Here is a 16,954-nt window from a genome sequence, read left to right as displayed (position 1 = left end):
CTGGAAGTCTAAGAACAGGAGTGCTCAGAACAGGAGCTACACAGGTATTTATCTGAAGGAGGAGTTATTGGCTGATTCATGTGATTTAGGCTGCATTTTGTAATGACATTGGTCCGACACATTGGTCTGACAAGCACCTTTTAATTAGGGCTTTGATTGATAACCACTTTTAGGAATGGTGAGAGCTAGAGGCAGATCTGGTAGCCTACAGTAAATTCCTCTAAAAGCATTTTCTGTATTGTATTACTGCCTTATTAACACAGATTTGTTTTAAGATAGTGACAACATGGACCATTTTGTTCTCTATTTTAGGACACTTGGGGGTATCCGAAAAGAATGTGTACAAATTAATTGATGAAACTTTTTAATCTGGCCTTAGAAATACTGTGACAATAAAATATGCCAAATCGGGTCATGCCAAAGTTCTGTCTGAATGAGAATGCCAGAGTGATTTAAAATGCATCAGAGTGGTGTTGGAAGGTTCAGGAAAGCAGAAGGAAGATCATCTGGATCATTGTTAATTTCATCTTTCTTAGAACAGGAAGATCAATTCTTTTCCCCCCCGAGTGCGGTTTTGTCACAGTCCCTTCTAACGAGTCCAGCGTGGCTTGTGGCCATTGTAGAGGGCAACAGAAAACACATATATGTTCCTGAGAGGATTACCTTTTAGGAATGGGGTCATTGTAGCTAATGGCCCAAACCGTTCAAACGCTAGAGCCAAAATCATAGGATGAAAACTAATTCAACATGTCTCACCGGCTTTAGAAAAGCATTGGTTGCAAACAGCCTGACCTCCATCTCAAAGGCGGCCACATGGTCCTAAAACACACCTGTAATTGCTTTACTGGCACCAGAGGAGCAAACAGCTTGCTGCTGAGGACCATCTTCTGTATAGCAGCTGCAACATATCTATCAATGCCATCCCAACAGAGGAACTCGCTCCATCAAACACAACAGAGGAAAAATATATGATATGAATGTTTTATGTGTTGTCCAGGTATGGATAGAGAAGCCAGGAAAACTCTTATGCCCAGTATTTTAAAGCCCTATGATTGATTGTCCTACCAGGGCATTTTCAAAACCTGATTGTTCAAGGGGGACTGAGCCAAGAGTGAGGCCTAACCGTAACCACACCATCCTGTCCAGAGTGACTCTAGCCTGCTTTAGTCTTTTAATATACATATGTGCACAGAAACACACACACACAGATTTTAGTTATGTTTCAAGTTGTTATTGCCATGTGCACGAGTACAGTGAAACACCTTTCTTGCTTGCTTTTTTCCCAACAAGGCAGTACTTTGTATCAGTCAGTTGTACTATAACAAATCAAATAAAAAGTCAACTGGAGCAGAAACATACAAGAAATCGAAATAAGAACAACACGAAAAAGTAAGTAAGCTATATGTAGGGTCAGATCCAGGATCAGTAGCTATATACAGGGTCAGTTACAGGGTCAGTTCCAGGGTCAGTAGCTATATACAGGGTCAGGTACAGGGTCAGTAGCTATATACAGGGTCAGTTCCCTGGGTTAGTGCCAATACCATATTTACACTGGAGTGGTAGGGTTAGATATGTATAGGGGTAAAGTGATTAGGCATCAGGATATACAGTATGATAAACAGAGTAGCAGCAGCGTATATTGTGTGTGCGTGTGTGTAAAATGTGTGTAAACTGTGCATAGAGAAAAAAATGAAATAGAAGGGTCAATGCAGATAGCCTATGTGGCCATTTTGTTAAACTCTTTAGCAGTCTTATGGCTCGGGGATAGAAGCTGTCCAGGAGCCTGTTGGTGTCAGACTTGATGCTCCAGGTACCGCTTGCTATGCGGAAGCAGAGAGAACAGTCTATGGCTTGGGTGTCTTTTGTGCGATTACCGGCCTTCCTTTCCCACCACCTGATATAGAGGTCTTCGATGACAGGGAACTCGGCCCCAGTGATGTACTGGGCTGTCCGTACCACCCTCTGTAGCGCCATGGGATCGAGGGCGGTGCAGTTGCCATACCAAGCAGTGATGCAGCCAGTCAAGATGCTCTCAATTGGTGCAGCTGTCACGTCCTGACCTTAGAGCTTTTTATGTCTCTATTTTGGTTTGGTCAGGGTGTGATTTGGGTGGGCATTCTATGTTCCTTTTTCTATATTTTTGTATTTCTTTGTTTTGGCCGGGTATGGTTCTCAATCAGGGACAGCTGTCTTTCGTTGTCTCTGATTGGGAACCATACTTAGGTAGCTTTTTCCCACAGGGTTTTTGTGGGTAGTTAATTACTGTTTAGTGTTTTGCACCTTTCAAGACTGTTTCGGTTATTCCCTTTGTTATTTTGTTTTAGTGTTCAGTTTTAATAAAGAAAGCATGAATACTTACCACGCCGATGATTCCTCTTCTTCAGACGACGAATACCGTTACAGCAGCTGTATAACTTTTTGAAGATTTGAGGGCCCATTCCAAAACTTTTCAGCCTCTGGAGGGGGAAGAGGCACTGTCGCTTGTCACCTAAATCCCTCACAAACCTTTACAGATGCACAATTGAAAGCATCCTGTCAGGCTGTATCACCGCCTGGTATGGCAACTGCACTTCCCACAACTGCAGGGCTCTCCAGAGGGTCTGCACAATGCATCACCGGGGGCAAACTACCTGCCCGTAGTTTGCACCTGATGTCACAGAAAGGCCAAAAAAGTCATCAAGGACAACAACCACCCGAGCCACTGCCTGTTCACCCCGCTATCATCCAGAAGGTGCATCAAACCTGGGACCGAGAGACTGAAAAACAGCTTCTATCTCAAGGCCATCAGGCTGTTAAATAGCCATCACTAGCACAGAGAGGCTGCTGCCTATATACACAGACTAGAAATAATTGGCCACTTTAATAAATGGAACACTAGTCACTTTAATAATGTCACTTTAATAATTTTTACATATCTTTCATTACTAGTCTCACATGTATATACTGTATTCTATACTATTCTACTGTATTTTAGTCTATGCCTCTATGCCGCTCTGACATTGCTCGTCCATATATTTATATATTCTTAATTCCTTTCCTTTACTTAGATTTGTGTGTATTGGGTATATATTGTAACATTGTTACATATTACTTGTTAGATATTGCAGCACTGTCGGAACTAAAAGCGCAAGCATTTCACTACACCCGCAATAACATCTGCTAAACACATGTATGTGACCAATAGGATTTGATTTGAGTCCTTAGTGATTTGGACACTGAGGAACTTAAAGCTCTCGACCCGCTCCACTGTAGCCCCGTTGATGTGGATGTGGGCCTGTTTCCTGTAGTCCATGATCAGCTCCTTGGTCTTACTGACATTGAGGGAGAGGTTGTTGTTCTGGCACCACACTGCCAGGTCACTGAGCTCCTCCCTGTAGGCTGTCTCATCATCGCCGGTGATCAGGCCCACCATCGTCGTGTCGTCAACAAACTTGATGACGGTGTTGGGAGTCGCGCGTGGGCCACACAGTCGTGGGTGAACAGGGAGTGCAGGATGGGACTAAGCACACATCCCCTGTGGGGCCCACGTGTTGTGGGTCAGCATGGCATAGGTAATGTTTCCCACCCTCACCACCTGGGGTCGGCCCATTGGAAAGTCCAGGATCCAGTTGCAGAGGGAGGTGTCCCAGGGTCCCATGGTTGGAGGGGACTATGGTGATGAACAGTGAGCTGTATCGTCAATGAACAGCATTCTCACTACGCTCTATTTCTCTCTTTTCTCACAATTCCTGACGCACTTATTGCTGGGCCAAACAACTATCTGTTTTTCACTGTATTATACTGTATTACACGGTGTGTGTGTTTAGGTGTGGGTGGTGCACGTCCTTCCATTACCGGACAATGGATGCAAGCGTCCATTTTGCAATGCGTCCACCGTGTTTGCAAGTGTCGCGTGTTACATCTGATGCCGCGAGAAAAGTCTAATGTCGGAAACAACTGTAAAGAATAGTTACTCGCTGCGTCGAAGAAACTAATGGAGTCTGGATTATAGCTTGGCTGAATCAGAAGTCGCTTTGTAATGTCATGCCAGTCAGAGAAAGACGTCGAGTAGTACCACACAGTGTATTGCAGCGCAGCCTTTTAACTTATACTTGTAAAAGGTTCCGACGTTCGTCAACAAATGTATGTTTGGGCTGACATTCTGTAAAAACGAATTGCAACAGGAGGCCAAGCTTCCTGTCTAGGGCCAGGGTGTGTTATTGTTTGGAAGGAACTGGAAGTGTGGAGGAAAATGTTGTGTCTATGGGTGAAAGTGATTAGAGCGGGAGAGGTTGATTTGTTTGGTTTGCTATTGGTTTGTAGGGAAAGTTGGGTGGTTGATGTTTGGTTTGCTATTGTTGTTGCTAAAGGCTGAGTGGTTGATATTGAGTTTGTAGGGAAGCATTGAGAAGTCGATGTTTGGTTTGCTATTGGATTGTAATAAAACGTTAAGTAGTTGGTGTTTGTTTGCTATTGGTTTATAGGGAAACATTCATTGATTGATGCTGGGTTTTCTATGTAGGTTAACATTGAGTGGTTTTGGCTAAATTAATTTAGTGAGGCTAGCTGTACATTAAAATGTGTTTCACTATCCATGCCATGGTGCCTCATGTCCAGACCATCTCCAGCCCTGGGCTCATCTAACTCTGACTCTAGAACAGTTCCAAGAGGCCCACACACTAGATCTGAGAACAGCTGAGCAGACCAGAGATCTGCCAATGATACAAGGTTTGATTACACCAAGAAGAAAGGCACCAAATGATCACTGTTTACACAAAATAGCTACACCAAACTAGTTTTTCATGGTCCAGGGCTTTCTTATGCTGCTACCGCCAATTCAGCTCTCACACTCACTCTGTAAGTTCACTTAGTCCATCCCAAAAACAATTAGAGGACACAAGGGATTTTAATTTAATCTCCAAAAGGAAATTGATATCGTCAGCCCTCTTTTGTTAAAGTTATGTAGATCAGCACACATTGTGGATAAATATACATCTTTGTGCTACCGTACTCTATCCCTATTCTAGTCTTCCCTTCCCTATTATTTTCTCCCCTCTTCTCTTCCCTCTCTTTTCTGCTAAAGCCGCTCCATCCACAGTCAACAACTATGGAGCTGAGTACAGTGGGTTATGTGATGTCATTGAAATGTGTTTTATTTGTAATCACGTGACATGATATCATTGAAATGTGTTTTATTTGTAATCACGTGGCAAGGAACTTCACAGACACACAGTAGTGCTTTAACATGTGTGGAACCATGATATCATACACACAGAATGGAGGGAGAGGTTGGGGGGGGGGGTTGCACAGGGAGGCTTTCATGGTTGAGGAGCAGCTCCCGGGGAACTGTGCGGGGGATCTTGGATGGTCGGTGGCCTGGCGTTTGGGAGCTTGGCCTGGAGACCGATAGGTTGCTGGTTTGGGTCCCAGTTTTGACTTAGTGGTAGATCAGTCGACGTGCCCTTGGGCGGGGTGCTTGACCCTGGTTGCTCCTGTAGGTCGCTCTGGATGGGAGTCTGCTAGGTGACTGAATGTAATGTAAATGTTGAGCGTCTTCGCTGCAGGGAGATTCTATGTTTTAATATTCAATTAATTTTTTTTTTTTTTTTGAAAGACCTAGTTATTTTGTTGCTTTAACAAAGACATTTCTGAAGATATTTTTTTATATTTATGGGATTAGTGATGCATTTACGTCTGTCCCTCTTATGCAAACAATTTACCCCTTTAAAATAATTGACAATTCCACCAAGTTACATTTTTCACGGCACATGACTTCGTTTGGGCCTCCTGAACAGCATGGTGGGAAAGGAAGTTAGTATTCTCTGTCTTTATGGTCAGTTTATAATTGTTTTATCTTTGACTGAGGTGGTCTAGCTCAACACGTCAACTCTGTTCCCTCAGTTAATGTTAGCAAAGATTTTATTTGTTAGATGTGGAAGATATGTATAATTCCTCATTTAATTTACACCATGTGGTCCAATGCTCTTCACCACACGAGGAGAAATGGCTGATCTTCACCTCAACCCTGTTATCCAGCCTACATAATACCCCATCATGTCAAAGTGGAACTTTGTTTTTCAAGAAAAAAATCTAATTAATAAAAATATGAAAAGCTGAAATGTCTTGAGTCAATAAGTATTGAGCCCCTTTCTTATGGCAAGCCTAAATAAGTTCAGGAGTAAAAAATGTGCTTAACAAGTCACATAATATGTTGCATGGACTCACTCTGTATGCAGTAATAGTGTTCAACATGAGTGTTGCAAAATGGAGCGTTGCAAAATGGAGTGATAGCCTTCCTTCTTCAAGATCCCTTTTACCCTGTACAAATCTCCCACCAAAAGCACCTGACCATCACATTGCCCCCAGCATGCTTGACAGACGGTGTCAAGCACTTCTCCAGCATCTTTACATTTTTTCTGCGTCTCACGAATGTTCTTCTTTGTGATCTGAACACCTCAAGCTTTATTTATTTATTTTAAACATTTTTTTTATTGAATATCCAAAACATACAATATACTTGCAGTGAAGCCGCTCAACAACGACATCATACCAGTCATCCAACAGACTCCCATTCAGAGTGACACGCAGAAGCATCCAGGGTCAATGCCCTGCTCAAGGGCACGTTGACATATCTCTCACCTTGCCAAAAACTGTGAATATGAGTGTTGCAAAATACAATACACCCCCCCCCCCCCCACGGTTCCCCAATAGCTGTCCCTCAACCATTCGAGACCCCTCCCACAGCCCCCCCCTCCCCCAAAATTATTTGTTTTACAATCATTCCATTCCCCACCCCCAAGAGCCCCCCCCCCCCCCCCAATGCACCAACAACGAAGAGAACTAAAGGGAATTAGATTTGTTTTTCTTTTCTAATGATTAATTAGCCTTTTAAAATTATATACTTGGATTAGCTAACACAACGTGCTATTGGAACACGGGAGTGATGGTTGCTGATAATGGGCCTCTGTACGCCTATGTAGATATTCCATAAAAAATCTGCCGTTTCAAGCTACAATAATCATTTACAACATTAACAATGTCTTCACTGTATTTCTGATCAATTTGATGATATTTTAATGGACAAAAAATTAGCTTTTCTTTCAAAAACAAGGGAATCTCTAAGTGACCCCAAACTTTTGAAAGGTCGGGTAAGTTCAAGGGATTTTAATGCCTGAGATGGGAAAAACTGTTTTTCCGCATGCCTGACGTGTTTTAAAGTTCATTTCTTAAAAGTTTGCTTGTCCAAAATGCACACACAACGACCCTGATACACACAAACTCACACACACACACTCACACCAGCACATGCTTTAGTACTAACATATGTGACCCCATGGTATCATACAGAAAAATAAAGAAACACGGGAACCTACAGTATTGAGATTCAGGTATGGCATTGACCCATTGTCCATTGACCCATTGTACAGGTCTTTACAGTAGTGATGTATCGATATGACATTTTTGGCCGATACCGATATTCAATATTTTCATTGCCAAAAAAACACAATAATGATATTAAAAATGTTAGCGGCCTTTTAAGCATTCTAGTACAGTTAAATAGTTAACACACACACATGCACGCAGTGGTCTAAGGCACTGTATCTCAGTGTAAGTGGCGTCACTACAGCCCCTGGTTTGAAACCAGGCTGTATCACATCCGGTCATGATTGGGAGTCCCATAGGGCAGCAATTGGCACAAGCGTCATCCGGCTTTGGATGGGGTAGGCCGTCATTGTAAATAAGAATTTGTTCTTAACTGGCTTGCCTAGCTAATTAAGGTTACAAGGTTCTGTGGGTGTCACCGAATAGACTGACACCCTATTACATTGCTTCACATTCCAACCTTGTTTGTCATTATATAGTCTAAATATGGCATTATTCCGCCAATTGTAACCTTTGGCATCACTTTCAAGGTACTTTTATTTTGAAGGCAAATCGCAAATTCCATTATTGTGCCTAATCCTTATTGTGGCTAGCTTCACAACACATAACCCGTTCTGGTCGAGCATCACTAGCCAGATGAAGCTAGCTGGCTGCTTATAACGTTAGCTTTGGGCAACAGGATTAAGTAGCTGACTAGCTATATATTTTCATGAACTGAATTTCAATAGGCGAGCAACAAGTGGCTACCTAGCTAATACTTACTCACAAGGATTCCTAAATCATTGCTAAGAATAATGAAAATGACTGCACTTCCTACTGGTCATTGTTTTCAGGCTGGTTGTATTGGTGCTAGCTAGGTACCAAGCTAAAGCTAGCTAGCGACCCCAGAAGTTGCGGTCGAACAAATAATACTTTATTACCAACGCAGTATTGCAAACACATCGTTCGTGGCCGGTGTTTGCTTGTTTGCAGACTTTTTTTGTACAGCACTGACTGTGCTACTGATAGTAGTGGTGGCACTTAGCTTGCACGTGCAAATTCAGAACTCACAACATTCTATAATAGAACTGTTATTTGACGTGTCAAATTAAAAGCGTATTTAACGGGTCAAATAGTGTTATTTGCCGTGTATCTTTTTTGACACTTAAAGACCCAAACACCATTCCATAGTTTGTTGGTCGTGAAGCTAATAGCAGTGCCCGCTATCACTGTGGAACTCCAGTAGGGTAACATCTGAAGAATCACGCACCTGGTAGTGTGTACCGGTGCTCGACCAGTCGGGCGAAAGGCAACATCACTCACAACAGATTGCCAAGGGGCAATGAATTCCATTATCTTGCCGTTGATGGTTTTCGCCTTTGAGTTGTCTTGCTGAAATGTTCTTACTCATTCAAATGACTGCTCGACTTGTTGACTGCTCGATCCACACAGCAGACATTGTGGGCCAGGTTAGGAATGTTGTGTTGCACGTGTAGTGCAACATTTTACGTGGCGTCATTACGTCATTATGTAGGTATGCACGTCAGCTTTGACATCGGTTTGCACGTCGGCGTTAAACTAGACATCGGGCCGATACCGATGATACCGATTTTAGCTAATATCGGACGATTCCGATATGTTCACCGATATATCATGCATCCCTACTTTACAGTGTATGGTACCATGGTGCACACATGTTAACAGTAGACCACATGTCAGTCAATATGGGCTGCATGCATGAGTGGCACCTGCTTCAGTTGAAGCAGTTGAATGGTCAAACCCCTCTACTTTAGAATCAACGGTCAGTTTGAAGCAGAAGTAGCTTGAGGCCTCTTTCTAGCCTTGATCCTACCATAAAGTCAATCTTTGCATCACAAATGGCACCCAATAGTACATTACTTTTGACCAGGATCCATAAGGCTCTCGTCAAAAATAGTGCACTATGTAAGGGGAATAGGGTGCCATTTGGGAAGCAGAAATCTCTACACACTTAGAAAAAAGGGTTCCAAAAGGGTTATTTGGTTTTCCCCATAGGATAACCCTTTTTGTTTCCAGGTAGAACCCTTTTGGGTTCCATGTAGAACCCTCTGTTGAAATAGTTCTACATTGAACCCAAAAAGCTTCTTTCTGGAACCAAAAAGGGTTCTTCAAAGGGTTCTCCTATGGGGACAGCCGAAGAACCCTTTTAGGTTCTAGATAGACTTAAACTCTTAGAATAAAAAGTACTAAGTGAACTGGTTGACTCTAGAAGATTCAGTCTCAGCAACAGTGAATGTGACAAACAGAGGAGATTGTGTGCTTGACCTAACCTATTGCACAGAGTGTACGTGGTACTGTGCTGAAGGGTGGGATACTAGGAACACATGTGGTGAACATCTTGGGGAGGAATCTACGTGGTGGAGCAGGGGGGAGACCTTGTGGGATGCGCTTCAGCATGACCAGGTGTTACTGCCGACAGAAAAGGCTGATATTGTGGCAAACATTTTCATCAAATGCATTCTTTTCAACCGTGCGGTGCAATCAAGTGCCTTTGAGTTCGCGAAAGAGTAAACTCTTAAAGATGATTGATATTGTATGTGCTGTCTAATGCCCTTGGTATTCCAACAATTTTCGGTTGATTTATGGTTGCAAGAGCAATGCTAAAGTATCTACCTTAACCCATAAAAAGTTTACTGTACATTTTGTTTGAGAAAACCCGGTAAGGTGCATAGGTGGTTAAAACGTTACTTCACTGCTAGACCGGCAAGTCACATTATCATCTAGGCCATGTCCTGGGGGACTCCTGAATGTTCTTTCATTCTGATTCTTGTGGTTTATTTCCTGTTATACAGTCTATGGCTATTTCAGACTCAGAGCTCTTAAAGGGACAATCTAGAAGCTGTCTTGCTGTTCAATTGTCCATTTTAGTGAGGATATATAACCATTAGGATGTTTCTAGCTTACCTGTGGACTACTTTCAGTAGCATCTGTCCAATTTCAGAGGTCAGTGATTGGATAGGATAATTGAAATGAAAACCAATGAAAGTGGCCCGATTGTGAAACACTAGCTAGGTTTCCATCCAATTTTGAGACAGATTATTCGAAAAATTCATTCATGTTAATTCTTGTTCATTCTTGTTTCCATCGAAACTGACTTTATGTACACTACGTGATGACGTGGTGCACATAAAAAAAACACTTTTGCGCTAAAGTTATCATGTACTGAATATAAAAAACACATTCAATGCGTTTCCAGTGCATTTTCCATTCTATCAATGGGTTTGTCACACAAACTGTTGCGATAAATGGCACATGTGTGCATGCTCTCTAAACAACAGTTCGCTGATTAAGTTGACAGGTTAGGTGAGATGGATAAGAGCAAGATCATTCTTATTTGTTCATTGGCAGCATGATCATCATGTCACTAGCATACAAATGAAGACCCTCAATATTTATTGGAAAGTACTTTCGCCATCCTGTCATGTTCATCATAATTGATTTAATCTGTAGCCTAATAAACGGTGCATGCTTTTTCAAGTCATAGTCAGACAACAACACGACATAGCATCGCGTGACTGCAAATTTACCTCGACATGGTTCATCTATCAACAATTGTGCATTAAATGGTTTCCACCGCAATTTGCCGCATAATTCATTTTACCGACACAAAAAGATACTACCTTGTCAAACGGACAAATTGTCTATCAACATTTCTGAAATTGTACAGACACTTCCTGTTTCCATCATAGCTGTTGTGTTTTTTGTTGTTGTTGACAGTATGACTTTACCCGCCTAAAAACTGTTTATGGAAATATGCTTACTGATGTAGAATTTTTTTTATTCTCTTTTTGCTTTCTGTTTTGTCTCTCTCTCCCCCCTCTTTCTCTCGTTTCTCTTTTTTTTCTTTCTCTTTCTTTTCTTTCTCTCTCTCTCGCACGCACGCTCTCACGGGGGTAGGCCAAGGTTTCATGGGGGTTTTAAGCAAATGAGAAGGTCTCAATGAAGACGGATCAAAAGTCAAAGTCTCTCCCTCTCTTGCACCCACCAGGCCGCGGCAGCGACTCAGAGTCCGACGTCGGACCCCACGGGGGCAGGAAGCTGCCGGACGTGCGCAAGGATGACATGCTGGCACGGCGGACCTCGGTGAGCGAGCCCAGAGTGATGGTGCCCTTCAACCAGTACCTGCCCAACAAGAGCAATGCCAGTGGCTACATGCCCACACCGCTGCGCCGGAAGAGGGGCGACCGTGAGGGTCGGGAGGAGGACGGGGGCCGAGTGGGCGGGGGCGGCCGCAAGAGCTGGAGTACCGCCACCTCGCCCATAGGAAGCAATAGACCCTTCAGGTGAGCATTGGTGATGCAGTTGTAGTAGTGGTAGAAGTGATAGATTGAATGTTGTGGTGGTAGTAGGCTCTGTCCCAATATCCACAAGCAATGTATTGGATTCTAAGTGGAATGCTAGTATGGATATTGGAACATAGCCATGGTGTAATTTGTTAAATGTGTTGTTGGCATTCTTTCCTCCGTGGGGAACTTTTACTGACCTGTAACACCTGCTACACTTTGACAGAACAATATAGACAGACCCAAGCCAATAGATAGTGTGTAGGGTTATTTCAATAGCAGTAGAAGCAGTAGAAGGTCATCACTATCTATATGCTGGTTATAAATATTTGTCATGCAGTATATTGAGAAAGTATTGTTCACTAAAGTGATAACCGTTTTCAATCAATCCAAACGTTAGCCCAAAATGTTCACGCTAACAGCACTTTCTTTGGTACCATCGAGACAAAGCAAACTCGCTTATTCTTTCTTTTCTAGAAGTGTCTAGCTTCTATACGTATCACCGATATGTTGTTTCTTCCACCAGCCCTGACACAGCACTTTAAAAACAGCTACCCCCAGCCAATTTTCCTTCATATTGTAATTCCCCCATTGCACAAGGGAGACTGGGAATGTCCTGTCTGATGTGAAACACGCATGTTTAAGAAAAGGAAAAATAAAATAGAAAGTGTATAGTGGTGGCATGAAGGGATGGGCTGATGGAGACCAGATGTGTGTTTGGATTGGCCGAGACTGAAGCACTGAGAGAAAAGCCAGCAACTGGCGAGGCATTTTGCTATTCAGACACAAATAGGTGACTACTAAAATGTGTGACCGATTTTTGCTACTATATGACTCGGTTGAGTGTTGTTGGAAACAGATATCAAAACAGAGTATTGAGGTTTTCATGAAACAAACATCTGTCTCGTTCCGCTCATCTTGTAATATTTCAGTAGATTGCAAAAAAATATGTGTGTGTGTATGCACACGTTTGTGTGCGTGCTCGTGTGTGTGTGCTTGTACAGTCAAACATTTGGACACACCTACTCTTTCAAAGTTTTTTTATTTATTTGTACTATTTTCTACATTGTAGAATAATAGTGAAGACATAAACTATGAAATAACACATATGGAATCATGTAGTAACCAAAAAAGTGTTAAACAAATCTAAATATATTTTATATTTGAGATTCTTCAAAATAGACACCCTTTGCCTTGAGGACAGCTTTGCACACTCTTGGCATTCTCTCAATCAGCTTGATGAGGTCGTCTCTAGAATGCCTTTAAATTAACAGGTGTGCCTTGTTAAAAGTTAATTTGTGGAATTTATTTCCTTCTTAATGCGTTTGAGCCAATCAGTTGTGTTGTGACAAGGTACAGGTAGTATACAAAATAACCCTATTTGGTAAAAGACCCAAGTCCATATTATGGCAAAGTCAGAACAAATAAGCAAAAGAGAAACGACAGCCCCTCATTACTTTAAGACATGAAGGTCAATCAATCCGAAACATTTGAAGAACTGTGAAAGTTTCTTCAAGTGCAGTTGCAAAAACCATCAAGGGCTATGATGAAACTGGCTCGCATGAGGACCGGCACAGGAAAGGAAGACCCTGAGTTACCTCTGCTGCAGAGAATAAGTTCATTAGAGTTACCAGCCTCAGAAATCGCTGTCAAAATAAATGCTCCACAGAGTTCAAATAACAGACACATCTCAACATCAACTGTTCAGAGGAGACAGCATGAAAGAGGCCTTCATGGTTGAATTGCTGCAGAGATCCACCACTAAAGGACACCAATAATAAGAAGATACTTGCATGGGCCAAGAAACACGAGCAATGGACATTAAACCAGTGGATATCTGTCCTTTAGACTGAGTCCAAATTTGAGATTTTGGGTTCCAACCGCCTTGACTTTGAGACGCAGAGTAGGTGAACGGATGATCTCTGCATGTGTGGTTCCCACCCTGAAGCATGGAGGAGGTGTGATGGCAGGGGGGTGCTTTGCTGGTGACACTGCCAGTGATTTATTTAGAATTCAAGGCACACTTAACCAGCATGGCTACCACAGCATTCTGCAGCGATACGCCATCTGGTTTGTGCTTAGTGGGACTATCATTTGTTTTTTAAGGACAGTGACCCAACACACCTCCAGGCTGTGTAAGGGCTATTTGACCAAGAAGGAGAGTGATGGAGTGCTGCATCAGATGTCTTGGCCTCCACAATCATCTGACCTCAACCCAATTGAGATGGTTTGGCATGACTTGGACTGCAGAGTGAAGGAAAAGCAGCCAACAAGTGCTCAGCACGAAGTTCTCAGCTCCTTCAGCACTGTTGGAAAAACATTGCAGGTGAAGCTGGTTGAGAGAATGCCAAGAGTGTACAAAGCTGTCATCAAGGCAAAGGGTGGCTACTTTGAAGAATCTGAAATATAAAATATATTTTGATTTGTTTACCACTTTTTTGTTTACTCCATGATTCCATATGTGTTATTTCATAGTTTTGATGTCTTCACTATTATTCTACAATGTAAAAAATAGTAAATAAATAAATAAAAACCCTTGATTGAGTAGTTGTGTCCAAACCTTTGACTGGTATTGTACGTTCGAGTGTGTGTATGTGTGTGCGTGTGCATGTGTGTGTATATTTATTTACGCTAGACTTCACCTACTAAATTGGGCCTTTGCTCCTGTATCTGACCTTGTTGACATGGCTTGGTTTGATATTAATCTCATTAGTTTAAACCTGACTTTTGCCATAACACCTACACACCACTCTCACACCGATGATACAGGCTTCTCAATAAGGAGGAGGGATGACCTTCTTCGAGCCCAGAAGCATTCAGCAGAAATCATCTTTCTGTCAGTGGAAGTGAATAAGGCACAAGTGTGTGTGTGTGTGTGTGTGTGTGTGTGTGTGTGTGTGTGTGCACATAAGTCTAAACCTGCATGTGGGTGTGTAAGGTCACACCATACCTATCTGAGTACGTCCATGACTACTTTATGTGTCCATTTGTCAGTGTATTCTTGTGCGAGTTTGTATTTGTGCTTGCGCTTGCATGACATCATGAGATTGGCCTGAGCTTCTTTCTGAGGTCACCGGGTCCCTGACTGACCAATACTGACCAGTACATTATCCTTCGTTCAGCTGGGGTTCTGCTTTTCAGTGACTGTTCAAATGATTTGAGATTGTGTCATTATCACGTGTGATGTTTGTTTTTGTTGTCTTCTTTCTTTGCTCCTCCTCCTTTTCCCCCCTTTCCCACCGGGCATGTGTTGGGGTTTCTATTTACTACTCCCATTGTCGTTGTCCACATGACCACACTCTGTGGCTGGCTTTTGTGGTAACGGCTGTGTGTTTCACATATGTGTTGTGGCTTTGGTTTGTGCTGTGTTGTGTCGTACCACCTGTGTCGTGGTTGCATGTTGGTGTTGTTGGGATTGCCCCTTGTGTGCGTGCGTGTGTGTGTGTGCGTGTGTGTGTGTGTGTGTATAACAGTCCGACTGAACTCCCCACCCTAGAAGTACCCCCATTTGTAGCCACTATGGAGTCCCCATCCCCCAAGCTCCAAGCCCAACCCCTTCCCAAACCACAGAATCAGTCAGAAGAAGAACACAGGAACGAGGAAGAAGAGAAGGAGGAAGAAATGGAGGGGAGGAAAGAGGAGGAAGGGAAGCTGTCTCCGGCATGCACTTGGAGGCAGGAGTGGAAGGAGAGGGAGGAGGAATATGAACGTCACCCCTACAACCCCCCTCAACGCTCACAGACCCTCACACTCACCCACGGGGAGACGGCTATACACCTGACTGGGACTGCTGAGCAAAGGTGCCAATCACAGTATGCCCTAACCCCTGAAGCCTAAATCCTACCCCTTGTCCCAACCTAACAACCCCCAGGCAAAAGTGTTTCCATTTAATAACCCCCTCAACCCAAAAATCCCCAGACAAGAGACTTTCCCGTAAAGATGCTATTGGCTCATCAAGCCACGGTTCCAATGACCCCAACTTAATTAAACCTTTGCCCCAATCTTAGAACATTTTAAAGCTCACACTGTTTTGGTGAGGACACCTTTAAACATGCCCTTGCAGACACTTAAGGTCTTTTGCAGACAACTATTTACACAAACTCTGAGGGATTCAGTAAACCGTTTCCTAAGAGTTTAACTTTGCCTGTTATTTTTTGACACAGACATGACGGATGCTCATTTGGGCCCATTTGTGAGTTGAATTTGGATCCACTCTATGGATATGTCTGCTCTCTCTGGCCTCACTGATATCTGAAAACCTGGCTTGTCACTATTTTGGCTGACTAACGACACTCTAAAGTGGAAATATGACTTATGTATAGGGCATGTTCCAAGTCTTGTGTCTTAAATGGCATCCTGTTTCTGATATAGTGCAGTACAAGGCTCTGGTCAAAAGTAGTGCACTATATAGGGAGCATGGTGCCATTTAGAACACACAAAAATAGTTATTCTGGGGATGTCCGAGGAGCTTTCCAAACATAAGCTTTGCTGTGGTGCACTGCTTTTGTTGGTGTTGGACACACAGCTGCCCTCTCGTTCCATGTGAAAACCAAGCCCAGACATTCGTGGTTTCAATGTTTGCCAGGAGTCTGCTGTTTGCGATGTTTGTGGTCTTCTTTATTTTGGACGAGTCTCCTTATGTGTTTCTGGCAGATCTATTGACACACACTAACTGGTCAAAGGTTTTAGAACACCTACTCATTCAAGGGTTTTTCTTTATTTTTACTATTGTAGAATAATAGTGAAGACATCAAAACTATGAAATAACGCACATGGAATCATGTAGTAACCAAAAAAGTGTTAAACAAATCAAAATATATTTTATATTTGAGATTCTTCGAATAGCCACCCTTTGCCTTGGTCACAGCTTTGCACACTCTTGGCATTCTCTCAACCAGTTTCATGATGTAGTCACCTGGAATGCATTTCAATTAACAGGTGTGCCTTGTCAAAAGTTCATTTGTGGAATGTATTTCCTTCTTAATGCGTTTGAGCCAATCAGATGTGTTGTGACAAGGAAGGGGGGGGGGGAATACTATTGTTTGTCTATTGTTGTGACTTAGATGAAGATCAGATCTAATTTTATGACCAATTTATGCAGAAATCCAGATAATTCCAAAGGGTTCACATATTTTTTCTTGCCACTGTAAATGGCAAATAGAACTCAAAACTGGGTGGTGTATAGAGATAGAAGAGAGAGGTTGAAGATATCTGAAGGATGGGAGTAGAAACAAACAAAAGATGACTAATGTAAAGTATGCTGTGTCCGTAAAATGTATATAGTATGTATA

The 16,954-nt window shown here is 42.6% G+C and overlaps 1 protein-coding gene across 50 annotated transcripts in view; it reads left to right on the top strand.

The window, feature by feature from the left end:
• Nucleotides 1–16,954, top strand: part of LOC110505152 (LIM and calponin homology domains-containing protein 1) — a 155,528-nt gene that overhangs the window by 109,751 nt on the left and 28,823 nt on the right. For all 50 annotated transcript variants that reach the window (XM_090219876.1, XM_090219883.1, XM_090219875.1 and 47 more), the window contains one exon: nt 11,369–11,663. In XM_090219876.1, coding sequence (XP_090076002.1) covers nt 11,369–11,663 — 295 coding nt within the window. The remainder of the gene's footprint in view (nt 1–11,368; nt 11,664–16,954) is intronic.

The sequence above is a fragment of the Oncorhynchus mykiss genome, chromosome 25 (genome assembly GCF_057628025.1).
Source record: "Oncorhynchus mykiss isolate SJ-2025 chromosome 25, ASM5762802v1, whole genome shotgun sequence".
In the NCBI taxonomy this organism is placed as follows: domain Eukaryota; kingdom Metazoa; phylum Chordata; class Actinopteri; order Salmoniformes; family Salmonidae; genus Oncorhynchus; species Oncorhynchus mykiss.
This window is presented reverse-complemented; position numbering and strand designations above follow the sequence as displayed.